This window comes from Nematostella vectensis, chromosome 3 (genome assembly GCF_932526225.1).
Source record: "Nematostella vectensis chromosome 3, jaNemVect1.1, whole genome shotgun sequence".
Lineage (NCBI taxonomy): Eukaryota > Metazoa > Cnidaria > Anthozoa > Actiniaria > Edwardsiidae > Nematostella > Nematostella vectensis.
The window spans coordinates 20691370-20709812 of record NC_064036.1 but is presented as its reverse complement, the minus strand read 5'-3'; the positions used below and the strand labels follow the sequence as shown (position 1 = coordinate 20709812).

At 37.1% G+C, this 18443-nt stretch overlaps 1 protein-coding gene across 4 annotated transcripts in view; it reads right to left on the bottom strand.

The window, feature by feature from the left end:
- Positions 1 to 18443, bottom strand: part of LOC116611809 (26S proteasome non-ATPase regulatory subunit 2) — a 49359-nt gene that overhangs the window by 8276 nt on the left and 22640 nt on the right. For 3 of the 4 annotated variants that reach the window (XM_032372385.2, XM_048724938.1, XM_048724939.1), the window contains 2 exons: positions 4543 to 4711; positions 430 to 524 (listed from right to left, as the gene is read on the bottom strand). In XM_032372385.2, coding sequence (XP_032228276.1) covers positions 430 to 524; positions 4543 to 4711 — 264 coding nt within the window. Of the gene's footprint in view, positions 1 to 8; positions 130 to 429; positions 525 to 4542; positions 4712 to 18443 lie in introns of those variants that run through there. The other variant, XM_032372386.2, reaches the window with a different exon arrangement.

The window sequence follows — 18443 nt, the reverse complement described above, 5'->3', positions numbered from 1 at the left end:
TCCTTCGCTTGTTAACCGACTAGCGTGCCTTTACCCATGGGCACTAGGCCCTGTTAAATACACATTCACCAACGTTACTTCCTTCGCTTGTTAACCGACTAGCGTGCCTTTACCCATGGGCACTAGGCCCTGTTAAATACACATTCACCAACGTTACTTCCTTCGCTCGTTAACCGACTAGCGTGCCTTTACACATGTGTACCAAGCCCTCAACAGGACACTCTCCGCACTATGTAACCGACATTCAAGGTACTCTAACCATTGTAAACCACGCTTTGCTACTCGACTAACATTTAAGTAGAGTTACTGCTATTGATCCCATATTGCAAGCAATCAACAACAAAAACAAGAAGTCATGGTAAACAACAGATATCAGATAAGCTATGGTTAAGCAACAATTAATAACCTGGTGTCTAGACAAGCGATTACCTGAGCAAGGCGGACCATGAACAGATTGTTGGCATCCTTGTGATAGTACATAGCGAGTTGGCGAAGCATACCTGCCAACCGTGCGTTGTTTGTCCCTACCACAAGAGAAAAACATTGAATCAGGCAACACTTTTCAGGAGCATATATCATGACAATTTTAGACTTAAAATACAATACAGTTCCCCGAATCTCCAAACATCCTGTCAATCACAGCTCTTATCTTCTGCTACAGGGATCGGATCATCAATTTATTTGGCCATGCCATGTAGCTAGGGATGAACTTTATAAAAAATGTAACATGTGTTTACATTGCTGTTTCTATGGCAACGGAACGGCGAACCCGTTAAATCATCCTCGGAAACCCAGGGGTATTTCCCTCTAACGTTTTACTAGCGAGAAAAATAACCCCTGGGGAACAGTAAGGAATAAACTTGGCAAAAAAGCCGTCACGGCGCCTTTTAAAGCTGCCTGTCTAAAGCTGCCATCGAACAATCTTTTTTGGAGACAAATCACTGTGGGAAATCTTACGCGTTTAGATACTTTTTCCGTTTCGCCAGCTCGGTCTTTTTAATTTACGAAAGAAAAATGGGTAAGCCTTCTCTACTCGGAAATGTAAGGTAATCGGGAATTATTGCCGCGTTTGCGGGAAACAGTCTCAGATAATAAAAAAGGCACAAACTATTTGGATCGCATTTGCTTGGAGAACAACTCTCCTCGATTACTGGAAGGAATGTACCACAAAAGATGGTTTTACGGACTTTATTTGCACATTGTTCAAGCCAAGGATCTACTACATCCTCTCTGTAAGCTTAAACTTTGGTGCCGGCAACAAGTAATAGATTCACCGCTTCACTGCCGAATGACTAGGGACTACCGAGCACGATCCTCGCTTTTCCCTTGACTAGAATGTCAGTGTCCTTTGGGTTGGAAATATCGGCGATACGTATCCCGATTTAGTTCAGATTGGCCAACTGGTCACGGATTATCGACTGGATAGGACAAGTTACAAGAACTATCGGGTTCCCTTACACATTTTCGGCATGGCTTGATAAATCAAACTCTTTCCAAACCCTATAGGCCCTGTAGGTAGTTGAGCAAAAACATCCTGTCATTTGTAAAACCCCTTTACGACCAAAAGCTGTTCTGGCTTCAATGAAGACGCTCTAAACGTGTATTTTACCGCTGAAATGATGTCGGGAATTAGCCCTTCGAATATATAAGAAGTTGTTCACGGTAAAAGCCATATTTGATCTCTCAGCCATAAAGGAGCAATTATGAAAATTTTTAGTGCATTGTTGCGGAAGCGCGCCTCGGGAGGTCGACCAATCACAGCTCACCATAGGCCTAGATGTTTTTGCCAAGTTCGTTCCTTACTGTTCCCCAGGGCTTATATTTCTCGCGAGTAAAACGTTAGAGGAAAATACCCCTGGGTTTCCGAGGATGCCGTTAAATTCACTACTAACGAAGTGATGTTCACTACAGGGAAATTTTATATAAATAAGCTATCGGATATTGTACATCAGACCTAGGTCGACACTTAAGGAAGTTTTATTACAATCTATAAGAGGAATTCCGAGAAATTGGCATATTTTCATTTTCAGTCACTCTGATATTTACCTACTTTGAAATTCGCCCCTGAAAAAAATCCATACCCGGGCAAGAATTTTTTTACCATTGTTATTTAGCTACATCTTATTTTAAATTTAAATAACATATCAAAAATGAAAGCAATCTGTTTTGTTGATCGTGAGTTTTGGGGCCATTCCGGGGACTATATGATACTTTCAAAATGAAGAAATTGAACTTTGTTGCATTTTTGGCCGGCAAATAAATTTACGCCGATTGTTTTTTTCGTCGTTTTTGTATAAAAAAATTAATATATTGAGAAACATTCGGGTTAATTTCGAGCTTCGTTGAAGGGTTGTAAAGAAGCGATTACATTTTTTGAAAATGGGCATTTCAAGCGCCGACTTTGCGCTTATTTTGTTTCCTCGCTTTGGATATTGTTAGTTTCATTTCGTTGTACTTTTCGCATTCTTCCCGTGCTAATCTTGCTAATCTTGCCTTCCTCTTTTTTCCTCTAGTATTATTCACACAAATTTTAAATGGGAAAAACTTTAACTATTCAAGTAAAGAAGAAAAAGATTTGATAAATTACCATTCAGAAGTTCAGGAGCAGCCAGCCGTGGAAGATTAGCGCGTGAAGAATGTGAAAACAACAAGTCATGAAATCAACAATACCTGAGACGGAGCAATTTGTCTAAACACAGAGCCAGCGCAAAGTCGGCGCTTGAAATGCCCATTTTCAAAAAATGTAATCGCTTCTTTACAACCCTTCAATGAAGCTCAAAGTTAACCCAAGAGAGCATAAGATAAGAGAGGGACACTTTGGTGTTACCCGCGCGCCATGTCGATTCCGAATCCGGCTATTTTTAGTAACCACCACCCCACCACTGCGCGTGAGGATTTGCTTCTTTTAATTTGTCCTACTCCCCGCAGGTTGCGTGCTGTTGTTTTGCCAACTCGATAGGAATGAAAAGAGATCATGTAAAATAACTCGGAAGAAGAAAACAAGTCTAACTTAAGTTACCAAGATTGGCAAATATAATCACAGAAAGCTAAATCCCTGAATAGTTTGACTGTTTTGTTTGTCTGAGCGGCGAAGTCAAATGAGAAAGAAAAAACCGACGAGCGATAAAATGGCTGTGATACTGCGTTTGATTCAAATCCCGACACCAGCTTCTATAATAACAACATAATAGTATAACAAATGATAATAAGAACATCAAAGAAATACAGTAATATCTCTCTCTTTATTTTCTCACTTTTACAAAAGCTCAGATACTTCAGCTTGCTGGCTTTAATCATCACAAAAATGCATTCCCTCGCTACAAGGATAGTTTTATGAAATTTATTTTTCTTGGATTCCTTTTCAATTCACCGGAATATTCACAAAAATCAATATTATTTCTAATGTCTAACTTTTTTTCAGATTTCGTTTGACCATTAGGAAGATAATAAATGTTGAAAAACAACGAAGAAGCAGCAAGTTATAGCAAAAACGGTGATTGAAGCACGAGGTTTTCCGCTCTTGATTTTGAATCAAGTCTCGTTTTGGAAATCTTGCAATCCTCGAAGTACTATATCCCCTTAATAAACTGCAACTGCCCGTATCCTTGATGCTAGAATGACATTTTCGATGGTATTTGTGCAAATAGGGTGTTTTTTTTCGGTTTCATGTCACAAAATAGCGGCAAACAACAAGATGTAAATGCCAAAGCGGGGGTAGGGTGAGTAAAAATGCTCAGGCGCAGTGATGGGGTGGTGGTTACTAAAAATAGCCGGATTCGGAATCGACATACCAAAGTCTCCCTCTCCCATCTTATGCTCTCTTGGTTAACCAGAATGTTTCTCAATATCTTAATTTTATTCTACGAAAACGACGAAAAAGTTAATCGGCGAAATTTGCGGCTAAAAAAGCAAAAAAGTTCAATTTTTTCATTATGAAAGTATTAAATAGTCCCAGGAATGGCCCCTAAATCTTACGATCAACAAAACCGATTGCTTTCACTTTTGGTAGGCTATTAGAAATAGGAGGTAGCTAAATAACAATGGTATAAAAAATCATTGCTTGCATATGGATTGTTTTCAGGGGCGAATTTCAAAGTAGGTAAATAACACAGTGACTGAAAATAAAAATAAGCCAATATCTCAGAATTCCTCTTATAGATTTTAATAAAACTTCCTCCAAGTGTCGACCAACGTCTGATGTACAATATCCTATAGCTTATTTGTTAAAAATTTCCCTGTAGCGATCAGCACTTCGTGAATTTAACGGGTGCACCGTTCCATTGCCATAGAAACAGCAATGTAAACAAATGTTACATTTTCATAAAGTTGATCCCTAGCTACATGGCATGGCCATATAGTTTGATGATCCGATCCCTGTAGCAGAAGATACGAGTTGTGATTGACAGGATGGTTGGGCATTCGGGAAACTGTATCGAATCTCCTTAAATCTTGTTTTCAAGCACAGAACCTAGTGTGGTTTTATTTCAGGTTTCAAACAAAGTTTCACGCTTGATAAAACAGTTCATGTTTTGTCTCTCATACCTGCACCAACAATACCCATGGCAAAGATGGCATTATGTGCGACTTCAGCATCGCTGTCGTGGGAAAGCTTGCTAAGTGTATCGATGATTGGCAGCTGGGGATTGGAGGCCGAGAGCAGGGCAAGTGCCAGCGGCACAGCCCGACGAATGACAGGCTCGCCATACTGCAACTACACCAGCATAATATGGCATTTAACATACTGCAACTAAACCAGCATAATATGGCATTTAACATACTGCCACTAAACCAGCATAATATGGCATTTAACATACTGCAACTAAACCAGCATAATATGGCATTTAACATACTGCAACTAAACCAGCATAATATGGCATTTAACATACTGCAACTAAACCAGCATAATATGGCATTTAACATACTGCAACTAAACCAGCAAAATATGGCATTTAACATACTGCAACTAAACCAGCATAATATGGCATTTAACATACTGCAACTAAACCAGCATAATATGGCATTTAACATACTGCAACTAAACCAGCATAATATGGCATTTAACATACTACAACTAAACCAGCATAATATGGCATTTAACATACTGCAACTACACCAGCATAATATGGCATTTAACATACTGCAACTAAACCAGCATAATATGGCATTTAACATACTGCAACTACACCAGCATAATATGGCATTTAACATACTGCAACTAAACCAGCATAATATGGCATTTAACATACTGCAACTAAACCAGCAAAATATGGCATTTAACATACTGCAACTAAACCAGCAAAATATGGCATTTTACATACTGCAACTAAACCAGCATAATATGGCATTTAACATACTGCAACTACACCAGCATAATATGGCATTTAACATACTGCAACTACACCAGCATAATATGGCATTTAACATACTGCAACTAAACCAGCATAATATGGCATTTAACATACTGCAACTACACCAGCATAATATGGCATTTAACATACTGCAACTAAACCAGCATAATATGGCATTTAACATACTGCAACTACACCAGCATAATATGGCATTTAACATACTGCAACTACACCAGCATAATATGACATTTAACATACTGCAACTAAACCAGCATAATATGGCATTTAACATACTGCAACTAAACCAGCATAATATGGCATTTAACATACTGCAACTAAACCAGCATAATATGGCATTTAACATACTGCAACTAAACCAGCATAATATGGCATTTAACATACTGCAACTAAACCAGCATAATATGGCATTTTACATACTGCAACTAAACCAGCATAATATGGCATTTAACATACTGCAACTAAACCAGCATAATATGGCATTTTACATACTGCAACTAAACCAGCATAATATGGCATTTAACATACTGCAACTAAACCAGCATAATATGGCATTTTACATACTGCAACTACACCAGCATAATATGGCATTTAACATACTGCAACTAAACCAGCATAATATGGCATTTAACATACTGCAACTAAACCAGCATAATATGGCATTTAACATACTGCAACTAAACCAGCATAATATGGCATTTAACATACTGCAACTAAACCAGCATAATATGGCATTTTACATACTGCAACTACACCAGCATAATATGGCATTTAACATACTGCAACTACACCAGCATAATATGGCATTTAACATACTGCAACTAAACCAGCATAATATGGCATTTAACATACTGCAACTAAACCAGCATAATATGGCATTTAACATACTGCAACTAAACCAGCATAATATGGCATTTTACATACTGCAACTAAACCAGCATAATATGGCATTTAACATACTGCAACTAAACCAGCATAATATGCATTTAACATACTGCAACTAAACCAGCATAATATGGCATTTTACATACTGCAACTAAACCAGCATAATATGGCATTTAACATACTGCAACTAAACCAGCATAATATGGCATTTAACATACTGCAACTAAACCAGCATAATATGGCATTTAACATACTGCAACTACACCAGCATAATATGGCATTTAACATACTGCAACTACACCAGCATAATATGGCATTTAACATACTGCAACTAAACCAGCATAATATGGCATTTAACATACTGCAACTAAACCAGCATTATATGGCATTTAACACACTGCAACTAAACCAGCACAATATGGCATTTAACACATTGCAACTAAACCAGCACAATATGGCATTTAACATACTGCAACTAAACCAGCATAATATGGCATTTAACATACTGCAACTAAACCAGCATAATATGGCATTTAACATATTGCAACTAAACCAGCATAATATGGCATTTAACATACTGCAACTAAACCAGCATAATATGGCATTTAACACACTGCAACTAAACCAGCATAATATGGCATTTAACATATTGCAACTACACCAGCATAATATGGCATTTAACATACTGCAACTAAACCAGCATAATATGGCATTTAACATACTGCAACTAAACCAGCATAATATGGCATTTAACATACTGCAACTAAACCAGCATAATATGGCATTTAACATACTGCAACTAAACCAGCATAATATGGCATTTTACATACTGCAACTAAACCAGCATAATTGGCATTTAACATATTGCAACTAAACCAGCATAATATGGCATTTAACATACTGCAACTAAACCAGCATAATATGGCCTTTAACATACTGCAACTAAACCAGCATAATATGGCATTTAACATACTGCAACTAAACCAGCATAATATGGCATTTAACATACTGCAACTAAACCAGCATAATATGGCATTTAACACACTGCAACTACACCAGCATAATATGGCATTTAACACACTGCAACTACACCAGCATGATATGGCATTTAACATACTGCAACTACACCAGCATGACATTGCATTTAACACACTGCAACTAAACCAGCATCATATGGCATTTAACACACTGCAACTAAACCAGCATAATATGGCATTTAACACACTGCAACTAAACCAGCATAATATGGCATTTAACACACTGCAACTAAACCAGCATAATATGGCATTTAACATACTGCAACTAAACCAGCATAATATGGCATTTAACACACTGCAACTAAACCAGCATGATATGGCATTTAACATACTGCAACTAAACCAGCATAATATGGCATTTAACATACTGCAACTACACCAGCATAATATGGCATTTAACATATTGCAACTACACCAGCATAATATGGCATTTAACATACTGCAACTACACCAGCATAATATGGCATTTAACATACTGCAACTAAACCAGCATAATATGGCATTTAACATACTGCAACTAAACCAGCATAATATGGCATTTAACACACTGCAACTAAACCAGCATAATATGGCATTTAACATACTGCAACTAAACCAGCATAATATGGCATTTAACATACTGCAACTACACCAGCATAATATGGCATTTAACATACTGCAACTAAACCAGCATGATATGGCATTTAACATACTGCAACTAAACCAGCATAATATGGCATTTAACATACTGCAACTAAACCAGCATAATATGGCATTTAACATACTGCAACTACACCAGCATGATATGGCATTTAACATACTGCAACTAAACCAGCATAATATGGCATTTAACATACTGCAATTAAACCACCATAATATGGCATTTAACATACTGCAACTACACCAGCATAATATGGCATTTAACATACTGCAACTAAACCAGCATAATATGGCATTTTACATACTGCAACTAAACCAGCATAATATGGCATTTTACATACTGCAACTAAACCAGCATAATATGGCATTTAACATACTGCAACTACACCAGCATAATATGGCATTTAACATATTGCAACTAAACCAGCATAATATGGCATTTAACATACTGCAACTACACCAGCATAATATGGCATTTAACATACTGCAACTAAACCAGCATAATATGGCATTTAACATACTGCAACTAAACCAGCATAATATGGCATTTAACATACTGCAACTAAACCAGCATAATTGGCATTTAACATATTGCAACTAAACCAGCACAATATGGCATTTAACATACTGCAACTAAACCAGCATAATATGGCATTTAACATACTGCAACTAAACCAGCATAATATGGCATTTAACATACTGCAACTAAACCAGCATAATATGGCATTTAACATACTGCAACTAAACCAGCATAATATGGCATTTAACACACTGCAACTAAACCAGCATAATATGGCATTTAACATACTGCAACTAAACCAGCATAATATGGCATTTAACACACTGCAACTAAACCAGCATAATATGGCATTTAACATACTGCAACTAAACCAGCATAATATGGCATTTAACATATTGCAACTACACCAGCATAATATGGCATTTAACATACTGCAACTAAACCAGCATAATATGGCATTTAACATACTGCAACTAAACCAGCATAATATGGCATTTAACATACTGCAACTAAACCAGCATAAGATGGCATTTAACATACTGCAACTAAACCAGCATAATATGGCATTTTACACACTGCAACTAAACCAGCATAATTGGCATTTAACATATTGCAACTAAACCAGCATAATATGGCATTTAACATACTGCAACTAAACCAGCATAATATGGCATTTAACATACTGCAACTACACCAGCATGATATGGCATTTAACATACTGCAACTACACCAGCATATGGCATTTAACATACTGCAACTACACCAGCATAATATGGCATTTAACATACTGCAACTAAACCAGCATAATATGGCATTTAACATACTGCAACTACACCAGCATGATATGGCATTTAACATACTGCAACTAAACCAGCATAATATGGCATTTAACATACTGCAACTAAACCAGCATAATATGGCATTTAACATACTGCAACTAAACCAGCATAATATGGCATTTAACATACTGCAACTAAACCAGCATAATATGGCATTTAACATACTGCAACTAAACCAGCATAATTGGCATTTAACATATTGCAACTAAACCAGCACAATATGGAATTTAACATACTGCAACTAAACCAGCATAATATGGCATTTAACATACTGCAACTAAACCAGCATAATATGGCATTTAACATACTGCAACTAAACCAGCATAATATGGCATTTAACATACTGCAACTAAACCAGCATAATATGGCATTTAACATACTGCAACTAAACCAGCATAATATGGCATTTTACATACTGCAACTAAACCAGCATAATATGGCATTTAACATACTGCAACTAAACCAGCATAATATGGCATTTAACATACTGCAACTAAACCAGCATAATATGGCATTTAACATACTGCAACTAAACCAGCATTATATGGCATTTAACATACTGCAACTAAACCAGCATAATATGGCATTTAACATACTGCAACTAAACCAGCATAATATGGCATTTAACATACTGCAACTAAACCAGCATAACATGGCATTTAACACATTGCAACTAAACCAGCACAATATGGCATTTAACATACTGCAACTAAACCAGCATGATATGGCATTTAACATACTGCAACTAAACCAGCATAATATGGCATTTAACAAACTGCAACTAAACCAGCATAATATGGCATTTAACATACTGCAACTAAACCAGCATAATTGGCATTTAACATATTGCAACTAAACCAGCATAATATGGCATTTAACATATTGCAACTACACCAGCATAATATGGCATTTAACATACTGCAACTACACCAGCATGATATGGCATTTAACACACTGCAACTAAACCAGCATGATATGGCATTTAACATACTGCAACTAAACCAGCATAATATGGCATTTAACATACTGCAACTAAACCAGCATAATATGGCATTTAACATACTGCAACTAAACCAGCATAATATGGCATTTAACATACTGCAACTAAACCAGCATAATATGGCATTTTACATACTGCAACTAAACCAGCATAATTGGCATTTAACATATTGCAACTAAACCAGCATAATATGGCATTTAACATACTGCAACTAAACCAGCATAATATGGCATTTAACATACTGCAACTAAACCAGCATAATATGGCATTTAACATACTGCAACTAAACCAGCATAATATGGCATTTAACATACTGCAACTAAACCAGCATAATATGGCATTTAACACACTGCAACTACACAAGCATAATATGGCATTTAACACACTGCAACTACACCAGCATGATATGGCATTTAACATACTGCAACTACACCAGCATGATATTGCATTTAACATACTGCAACTAAACCAGCATCATATGGCATTTAACACACTGCAACTAAACCAGCATAATATGGCATTTAACATACTGCAACTAAACCAGCATAATATGGCATTTAACACACTGCAACTAAACCAGCATAATATGGCATTTAACATACTGCAACTAAACCAGCATAATATGGCATTTAACACACTGCAACTAAACCAGCATGATATGGCATTTAACATACTGCAACTAAACCAGCATAATATGGCATTTAACATACTGCAACTACACCAGCATAATATGGCATTTAACATATTGCAACTACACCAGCATAATATGGCATTTAACATACTGCAACTAAACCAGCATGATATGGCATTTAACATACTGCAACTAAACCAGCATAATATGGCATTTAACATACTGCAACTAAACCAGCATCATATGGCATTTAACACACTGCAACTAAACCAGCATAATATGGCACTTAACATACTGCAACTAAACCAGCATAATATGGCATTTAACATACTGCAACTACACCAGCATAATATGGCATTTAACATACTGCAACTAAACCAGCATGATATGGCATTTAACATACTGCAACTAAACCAGCATAATATGGCATTTAACAAACTGCAACTAAACCAGCATAATATGGCATTTAACATACTGCAACTACACCAGCATGATATGGCATTTAACATACTGCAACTAAACCAGCATAATATGGCATTTAACATACTGCAACTAAACCAGCATAATATGGCATTTAACATACTGCAACTACACCAGCATAATATGGCATTTAACATACTGCAACTACACCAGCATAATATGGCATTTAACATACTGCAACTAAACCAGCATAATATGGCATTTTACATACTGCAACTAAACCAGCATAATATGGCATTTAACATACTGCAACTACACCAGCATAATATGGCATTTAACATACTGCAACTACACCAGCATAATATGGCATTTAACATACTGCAACTACACCAGCATAATATGGCATTTAACATACTGCAACTACACCAGCATAATATGGCATTTAACATACTGCAACTACACCAGCATAATATGGCATTTAACATACTGCAACTACACCAGCATAATATGGCATTTAACATACTGCAACTAAACCAGCATAATATGGCATTTAACATACTGCAACTACACCAGCATAATATGGCATTTAACATACTGCAACTACACCAGCATAATATGGCACTTAACATACTGCAACTAAACCAGCATAATATGGCAATTAACATACTGCAACTAAACCAGCATAATTGGCATTTAACACACTGCAACTAAACCAGCATAATATGGCATTTAACATACTGCAACTACACCAGCATAATATGGCATTTAACATACTGCAACTACACCAGCATAATATGGCATTTAACATACTGCAACTAAACCAGCATAATATGGCATTTAACATACTGCAACTAAACCAGCATAATATGGCATTTAACATACTGCAACTAAACCAGCATAATATGGCATTTAACATACTGCAACTAAACCAGCATAATATGGCATTTAACATACTGCAACTAAACCAGCATAATATGGCATTTAACATACTGCAACTAAACCAGCATAATTGGCATTTAACATATTGCAACTAAACCAGCACATTATGGCATTTAACATACTGCAACTAAACCAGCATAATATGGCATTTAACATACTGCAACTAAACCAGCATAAAATGGCATTTAACACACTGCAACTAAACCAGCATAATATGGCATTTAACATACTGCAACTAAACCAGCATAATATGGCATTTAACACACTGCAACTAAACCAGCATAATATGGCATTTAACATATTGCAACTACACCAGCATAATATGGCATTTAACATACTGCAACTAAACCAGCATAATATGGCATTTAACATACTGCAACTAAACCAGCATAATATGGCATTTAACATACTGCAACTAAACCAGCATAATATGGCATTTAACATACTGCAACTAAACCAGCATAATATGGCATTTTACATACTGCAACTAAACCAGCATAATTGGCATTTAACATATTGCAACTAAACCAGCATAATATGGCATTTAACATACTGCAACTAAACCAGCATAATATGGCATTTAACATACTGCAACTAAACCAGCATGATATGGCATTTAACATACTGCAACTACACCAGCATGATATGGCATTTAACATACTGCAACTACACCAGCATAATATGGCATTTAACATACTGCAACTAAACCAGCATAATATGGCATTTAACATACTGCAACTACACCAGCATGATATGGCATTTAACATACTGCAACTAAACCAGCATAATATGGCATTTAACATACTGCAACTAAACCAGCATAATATGGCATTTAACATACTGCAACTAAACCAGCATAATATGGCATTTAACATACTGCAACTAAACCAGCATAATATAGCAATTAACATACTGCAACTAAACCAGCATAATTGGCATTTAACATGTTGCAACTAAACCAGCACAATATGGCATTTAACATACTGCAACTAAACCAGCATAATATGGCATTTAACATACTGCAACTAAACCAGCATAATATGGCATTTAACATACTGCAACTAAACCAGCATAATATGGCATTTAACATACTGCAACTAAACCAGCACAATATGGCATTTAACACACTGCAACTAAACCAGCATAATATGGCATTAACACTTTCCCATTTAAAAATGTACTTTCCCACTTAAATGTGTACTTTTGCGAGAGCGTTGTTTTCACGTCCTCAAAACGCGGGTCAACCAATCAGAGACCGTCACTTTAATAGCCTTAATTCAACGCGTCTGGAGAACGCCAGTCAGCCAATGGAATGATCTTGAAATTTGAGCCCTCGTGATTCCGCGTTCTTCGACGCGACCTGACCAATCACACTGAATCATTCGTATCCCACAAAAAGGTCAATACAAATAGCCTTCTGTCAACAGATGCAGATTGCCGGTGATAACGATAATTAACGCGGAATTGGGGTCAGGAGAGATCAAATCGAGAAGTTTGTTTTAGAATGAAAGCAGTAGCCTTACATCTTCAAAACTACATATAGTACTCGAACTTTAAAAACAAGCTATTTCTAAAACCAACACCAAGGAAACTCTAATTGGCTTACCCTAGTAATGACTTTTTTCTTCTTTGCACAGCTCTCTCAGGATTTCTTTTTGCTATACCAAATATGTCATGTCTTTATGTGAACAATTCACCAGTGGATATTTTTATTGTACCCATGTCGGATTGACCATACTTGATCGCAATGAACCGAAGACTTGTGATGGCGCGAAACGAAATTGGCGCCCTTTTAGTCCCGTAGCTTGGCTTCGATCCCGGCTGTATCTAGACCAAATTTGTTTGCCATCCAAATCAATTATTGATCTTTTTGCCCTCGGTTCCATCCAAGAATGACCCATTCGTATTTTTCTTCTTTTAAAAAGACGCAGGAGAGAAACCTTCTAGCTCAAACTGCATATGATGCCGTGTAACACAAGATCTCAGGGTATGGAATGAATTGATAAACAATTTGCTGTTGTTGCAATCAAATATTGACAGATTCGGATTATCCAGCAAATCAAAACGTACTAACTGCGTTTTCAAACGCAGAACGTGCATTCTGTAGTATAGGTGAACTCGAAAAATGCCATCGTGTTTCGAAGCAATCACATCCGAAAAACCCCTTTGATAATACCTCTAACTATTGAAACATCCCACTGAAACATGAGAGAGGAAGCATGTATACAACAGAATCATTTTATCACAAGCAGAACGGAAAAAAGCCAATCACATACCCAATCAGTGCGTTTGTAGACGCAGCGAGTGGCTAGGATCGAGTTACAGAGACATGGAAAGCCGGCAAAAATATTAGTGTACTATGTATCTATTTCTAAAGTGACAAGCGCGTTTTCTTACTTTTTAGTCAAGCACGAAAATTGTTTCGTTTATTTCACAGAGATCGGACATAGCTTTGCGTTATATTTACTTGTCGATAGACACTCAAGAGTAGACTTTAAAAACAAACCGTAAAGTGTGCGTTCTAAAGACGCAGGCTAGTCAATAGGGATCCGTCAATAGTGTAAAAAATCTTATTTTCGGTACGAGAAACACATTATGGCGCTTGTAATTGCTTGTAAGAAGTCGAGACAACTTTCTTATTCAAACATCAAAAGCAAGCTGTTATTAGTTGATTCACGTCTGTAAAGCTTGTTATGTAGTTACGTGCTTTATATTGGGTATAAGTTGGGTATATACAATATTTCCTATATCATTCATGTCACCATCTTGGGTTTACATTCTGAAAGCAGTGGACTACAATTCATTTAATTCAGCATTTTTGTCTGTAGTTTTAGTAAACCTTATCATTTCACATTGTTATAGTATTTGGTGAGCTTGAGTATATAAGCAGGGTATATCCGAAAACTAAAGAATTTGTTGCCAATAAAGTCCAATAAACAGTGAACAATATTTACGCTCTGAGAATAACCTACCCTGGTCCCAGAGCCTCGTGCGTCTCTCTATTTAGTGGCCAGCGAGGTTGAGACGGGTCTCAACCTCGCTGGCCACTAAATAGAGAGACGTTCGAGGCTCTGGAACCAGGGTAAGAATAACCGGATGTCTTGATGTTTTTGCGTTCTAGAGACACGGGCCTTTCAATGGTTGCTGGGTTAGCGTTGCATGTTGCATCACTAAACATTATCCACGATTATCTTCAATTCTGATCATCAAAGGCCTAGGCAATATCTATGTCGAAGTTTCTTGTAGGCGCGGCGTCCACAAAGCATGGCTAGCAAGGATCCAACAGGGATTTTTTCCATTGTTACTCTAAAAGCGCAGCAGCAACTTCATATCGATACTCGTCAATGTCCCCCTGAAGAAAAAAAAACGGTCCACATTTGATTTGCTGTATAATCCGAATCTGTTGAAACAGCAAATTGTTTATCAATTCATTCCATACCCTGAGATCTCGAGTTACACGGCATCATGTGCAGCGTGAGCTAGAAGATTTCTCTCCTGCATCTTTTTATAATGAGAACAATACGAATGGGTCATTCTTGGATGAAACCGACGGCAAAAAGAACAATATTTGATTTGGATGGCAAACAAATTTGGGCTGGATACCTCGTCTTCTAACAACCAATTACAAGCGCCATGTGTTTCTCGTTCCGAAAATTAGATTCTTTCACACTATTGACTACCCTGCGTCTTTAAAACGCACACTTTCCGGTTTGTTTTCAAAGCCTACTCTTGAGTGTCCATCGACAAGAAAAAATAACGCATAGCTGTGTCCGATCTCTGTGAAATGAACAAAACATTTTGCGTGCTTGACTTACAAAGTAAGAAAACGCCGATATATTGTTTAAAGGCTAGTCACTTTAGATACATAGAACACTAAAATTTTTACCGGCTTTCCATGCCTATGTATCTTTGTAAATCGATCCTAGACACTCGTTGCGTCTGCAAACGCACTGATTGGGAATGTGATTGGCTTTTATTCGTTCTCCTTGCAATAAACGATGATGTTGTATACTATCTTCCTCTTTCACGTTTCGGTGAGATGTTTCAGTAGTTAGAGGTTTGCTTTATTAAAGGGGTTTTCCGTATGTGATTGCTTCGAAACACGATGGTATTTTTCGAGTTCACCTATATTACAGATTGCACGTTCTGCGTTCGAAAACGCACTTTGATTTGCTGTATAATCCGAATCTGTTGAAACAGCAAATTGTTTATCAATTCATTCCATACCCTGAGATCTCGAGTTACACGGCATCATGTGCAGCGTGAGCTAGAAGATTTCTCTCCTGCATCTTTTTATAATGAGAACAATACGAATGGGTCATTCTTGCATGAAACCGACGGCAAAAAGAACAATATTTGATTTGGATGGCAGACAAATTTGGGCTGGATACCTCGTCTTCTAACAACCAATTACAAGCGCCATGTGTTTCTCGTTCCGAAAATTAGATTCTTTCACACTATTGACTAGCCTGCGTCTTTAAAACGCACACTTTCCGGTTTGTTTTCAAAGCCTACTCTTGAGTGTCTATCGACAAGAAAAAATAACGCATAGCTGTGTCCGATCTCTGTGAAATGAACAAAACATTTTGCGTGCTTGACTTACAAAGTAAGAAAACGCCGATATATTGTTTAAAGGCTAGTCACTTTAGATACATAGAACACTAAAATTTTTACCGGCTTTCCATGCCTATGTATCTTTGTAAATCGATCCTAGACACTCGTTGCGTCTGCAAACGCACTGATTGGGAATGTGATTGGCTTTTTTCGTTCTTCTTGTAATAAAATGATGTTGTTGTATACTATCTTCCTCTTTCACGTTTCGGTGAGATGTTTCAGTAGTTAGAGGTTTGCTTTATTAAAGGGGTTTTCCGTATGTGATTGCTTCGAAACACGATGGTATTTTTCGAGTTCACCTATATTACAGATTGCACGTTCTGCGTTCGAAAACGCACTTTGATTTGCTGTATAATCCGAATCTGTTGAAACAGCAAATTGTTTATCAATTCATTCCATACCCTGAGATCTCGAGTTACACGGCATCATGTGCAGCGTGAGCTAGAAGATTTCTCTCCTGCATCTTTTTATAATGAGAACAATACGAATGGGTCATTCTTGCATGAAACCGACGGCAAAAAGAACAATATTTGATTTGGATGGCAGACAAATTTGGGCTGGATACAGCCGGGATTGAAGCCAAGCCACGGGACTAAAAGGGCGCCAATTTCGTTTCGCGCCATCACAAGTCTTTGGTTCATTGCGATCAAGTATGGTTAGTCCGACCTGGGAACACTAAAAATATCCATTTGGTGAAATGTTCACAGAAAGACATGACATATTTGGTATAGCGAAAAGAGATTCTGAGAAAGATGTGCAAAAAAGAACATGGTCATTACTAGGGTAAGCCAATTCAAGTGTCCTTGGTGTTGATTTTAGAAATAGCTTGTTTAATGACTTGTTCGAGTTCGAGTACTAAAAGTAGTTTTAAAGATGTAAGGCTACTCCTTTTATTTTCTAAAGTCATCTCCATTTGATCTATTCTGACCCCTAGTCCGTGTTAATTATCGTTATCACCGGCAATCTGCATCTGTTGACAGAAGGCTATTTGTATTGACCTTTTTGCGGGATAAGAATGATTCGGTGTGATTGGTCAGGTCGCGTCGAAGAACGCGGAATCACGAGGGCTCAAATTTCAAGATCATTCCATTGGCTGACTGGCGTTCTCCAGACGCGTTGAATTAAGGCTATTAAAGTGACGGTCTCTGATTGGTTGACCCGCGTTTTGAGGACGTGAAAACAACGCTCTCGCAAAAGTACACATTTAAGTGGGAAAGTACATTTTTAAATGGGAAAGTGTTCATTAAACATATTGCAACTACACCAACATAATATGGCATTTAACATACTGCAACTAAACCAGCATAATATGGCATTTAACATACTGCAACTAAACCAGCATAATATGGCATTTAACATACTGCAACTAAACCAGCATAATATGGCATTTAACATACTGCAACTAAACCAGCATAATATGGCATTTTACATACTGCAACTAAACCAGCATAATTGGCATTTAACATATTGCAACTAAACCAGCATAATATGGCATTTAACATACTGCAACTAAACCAGCATAATATGGCATTTAACATACTGCAACTACACCA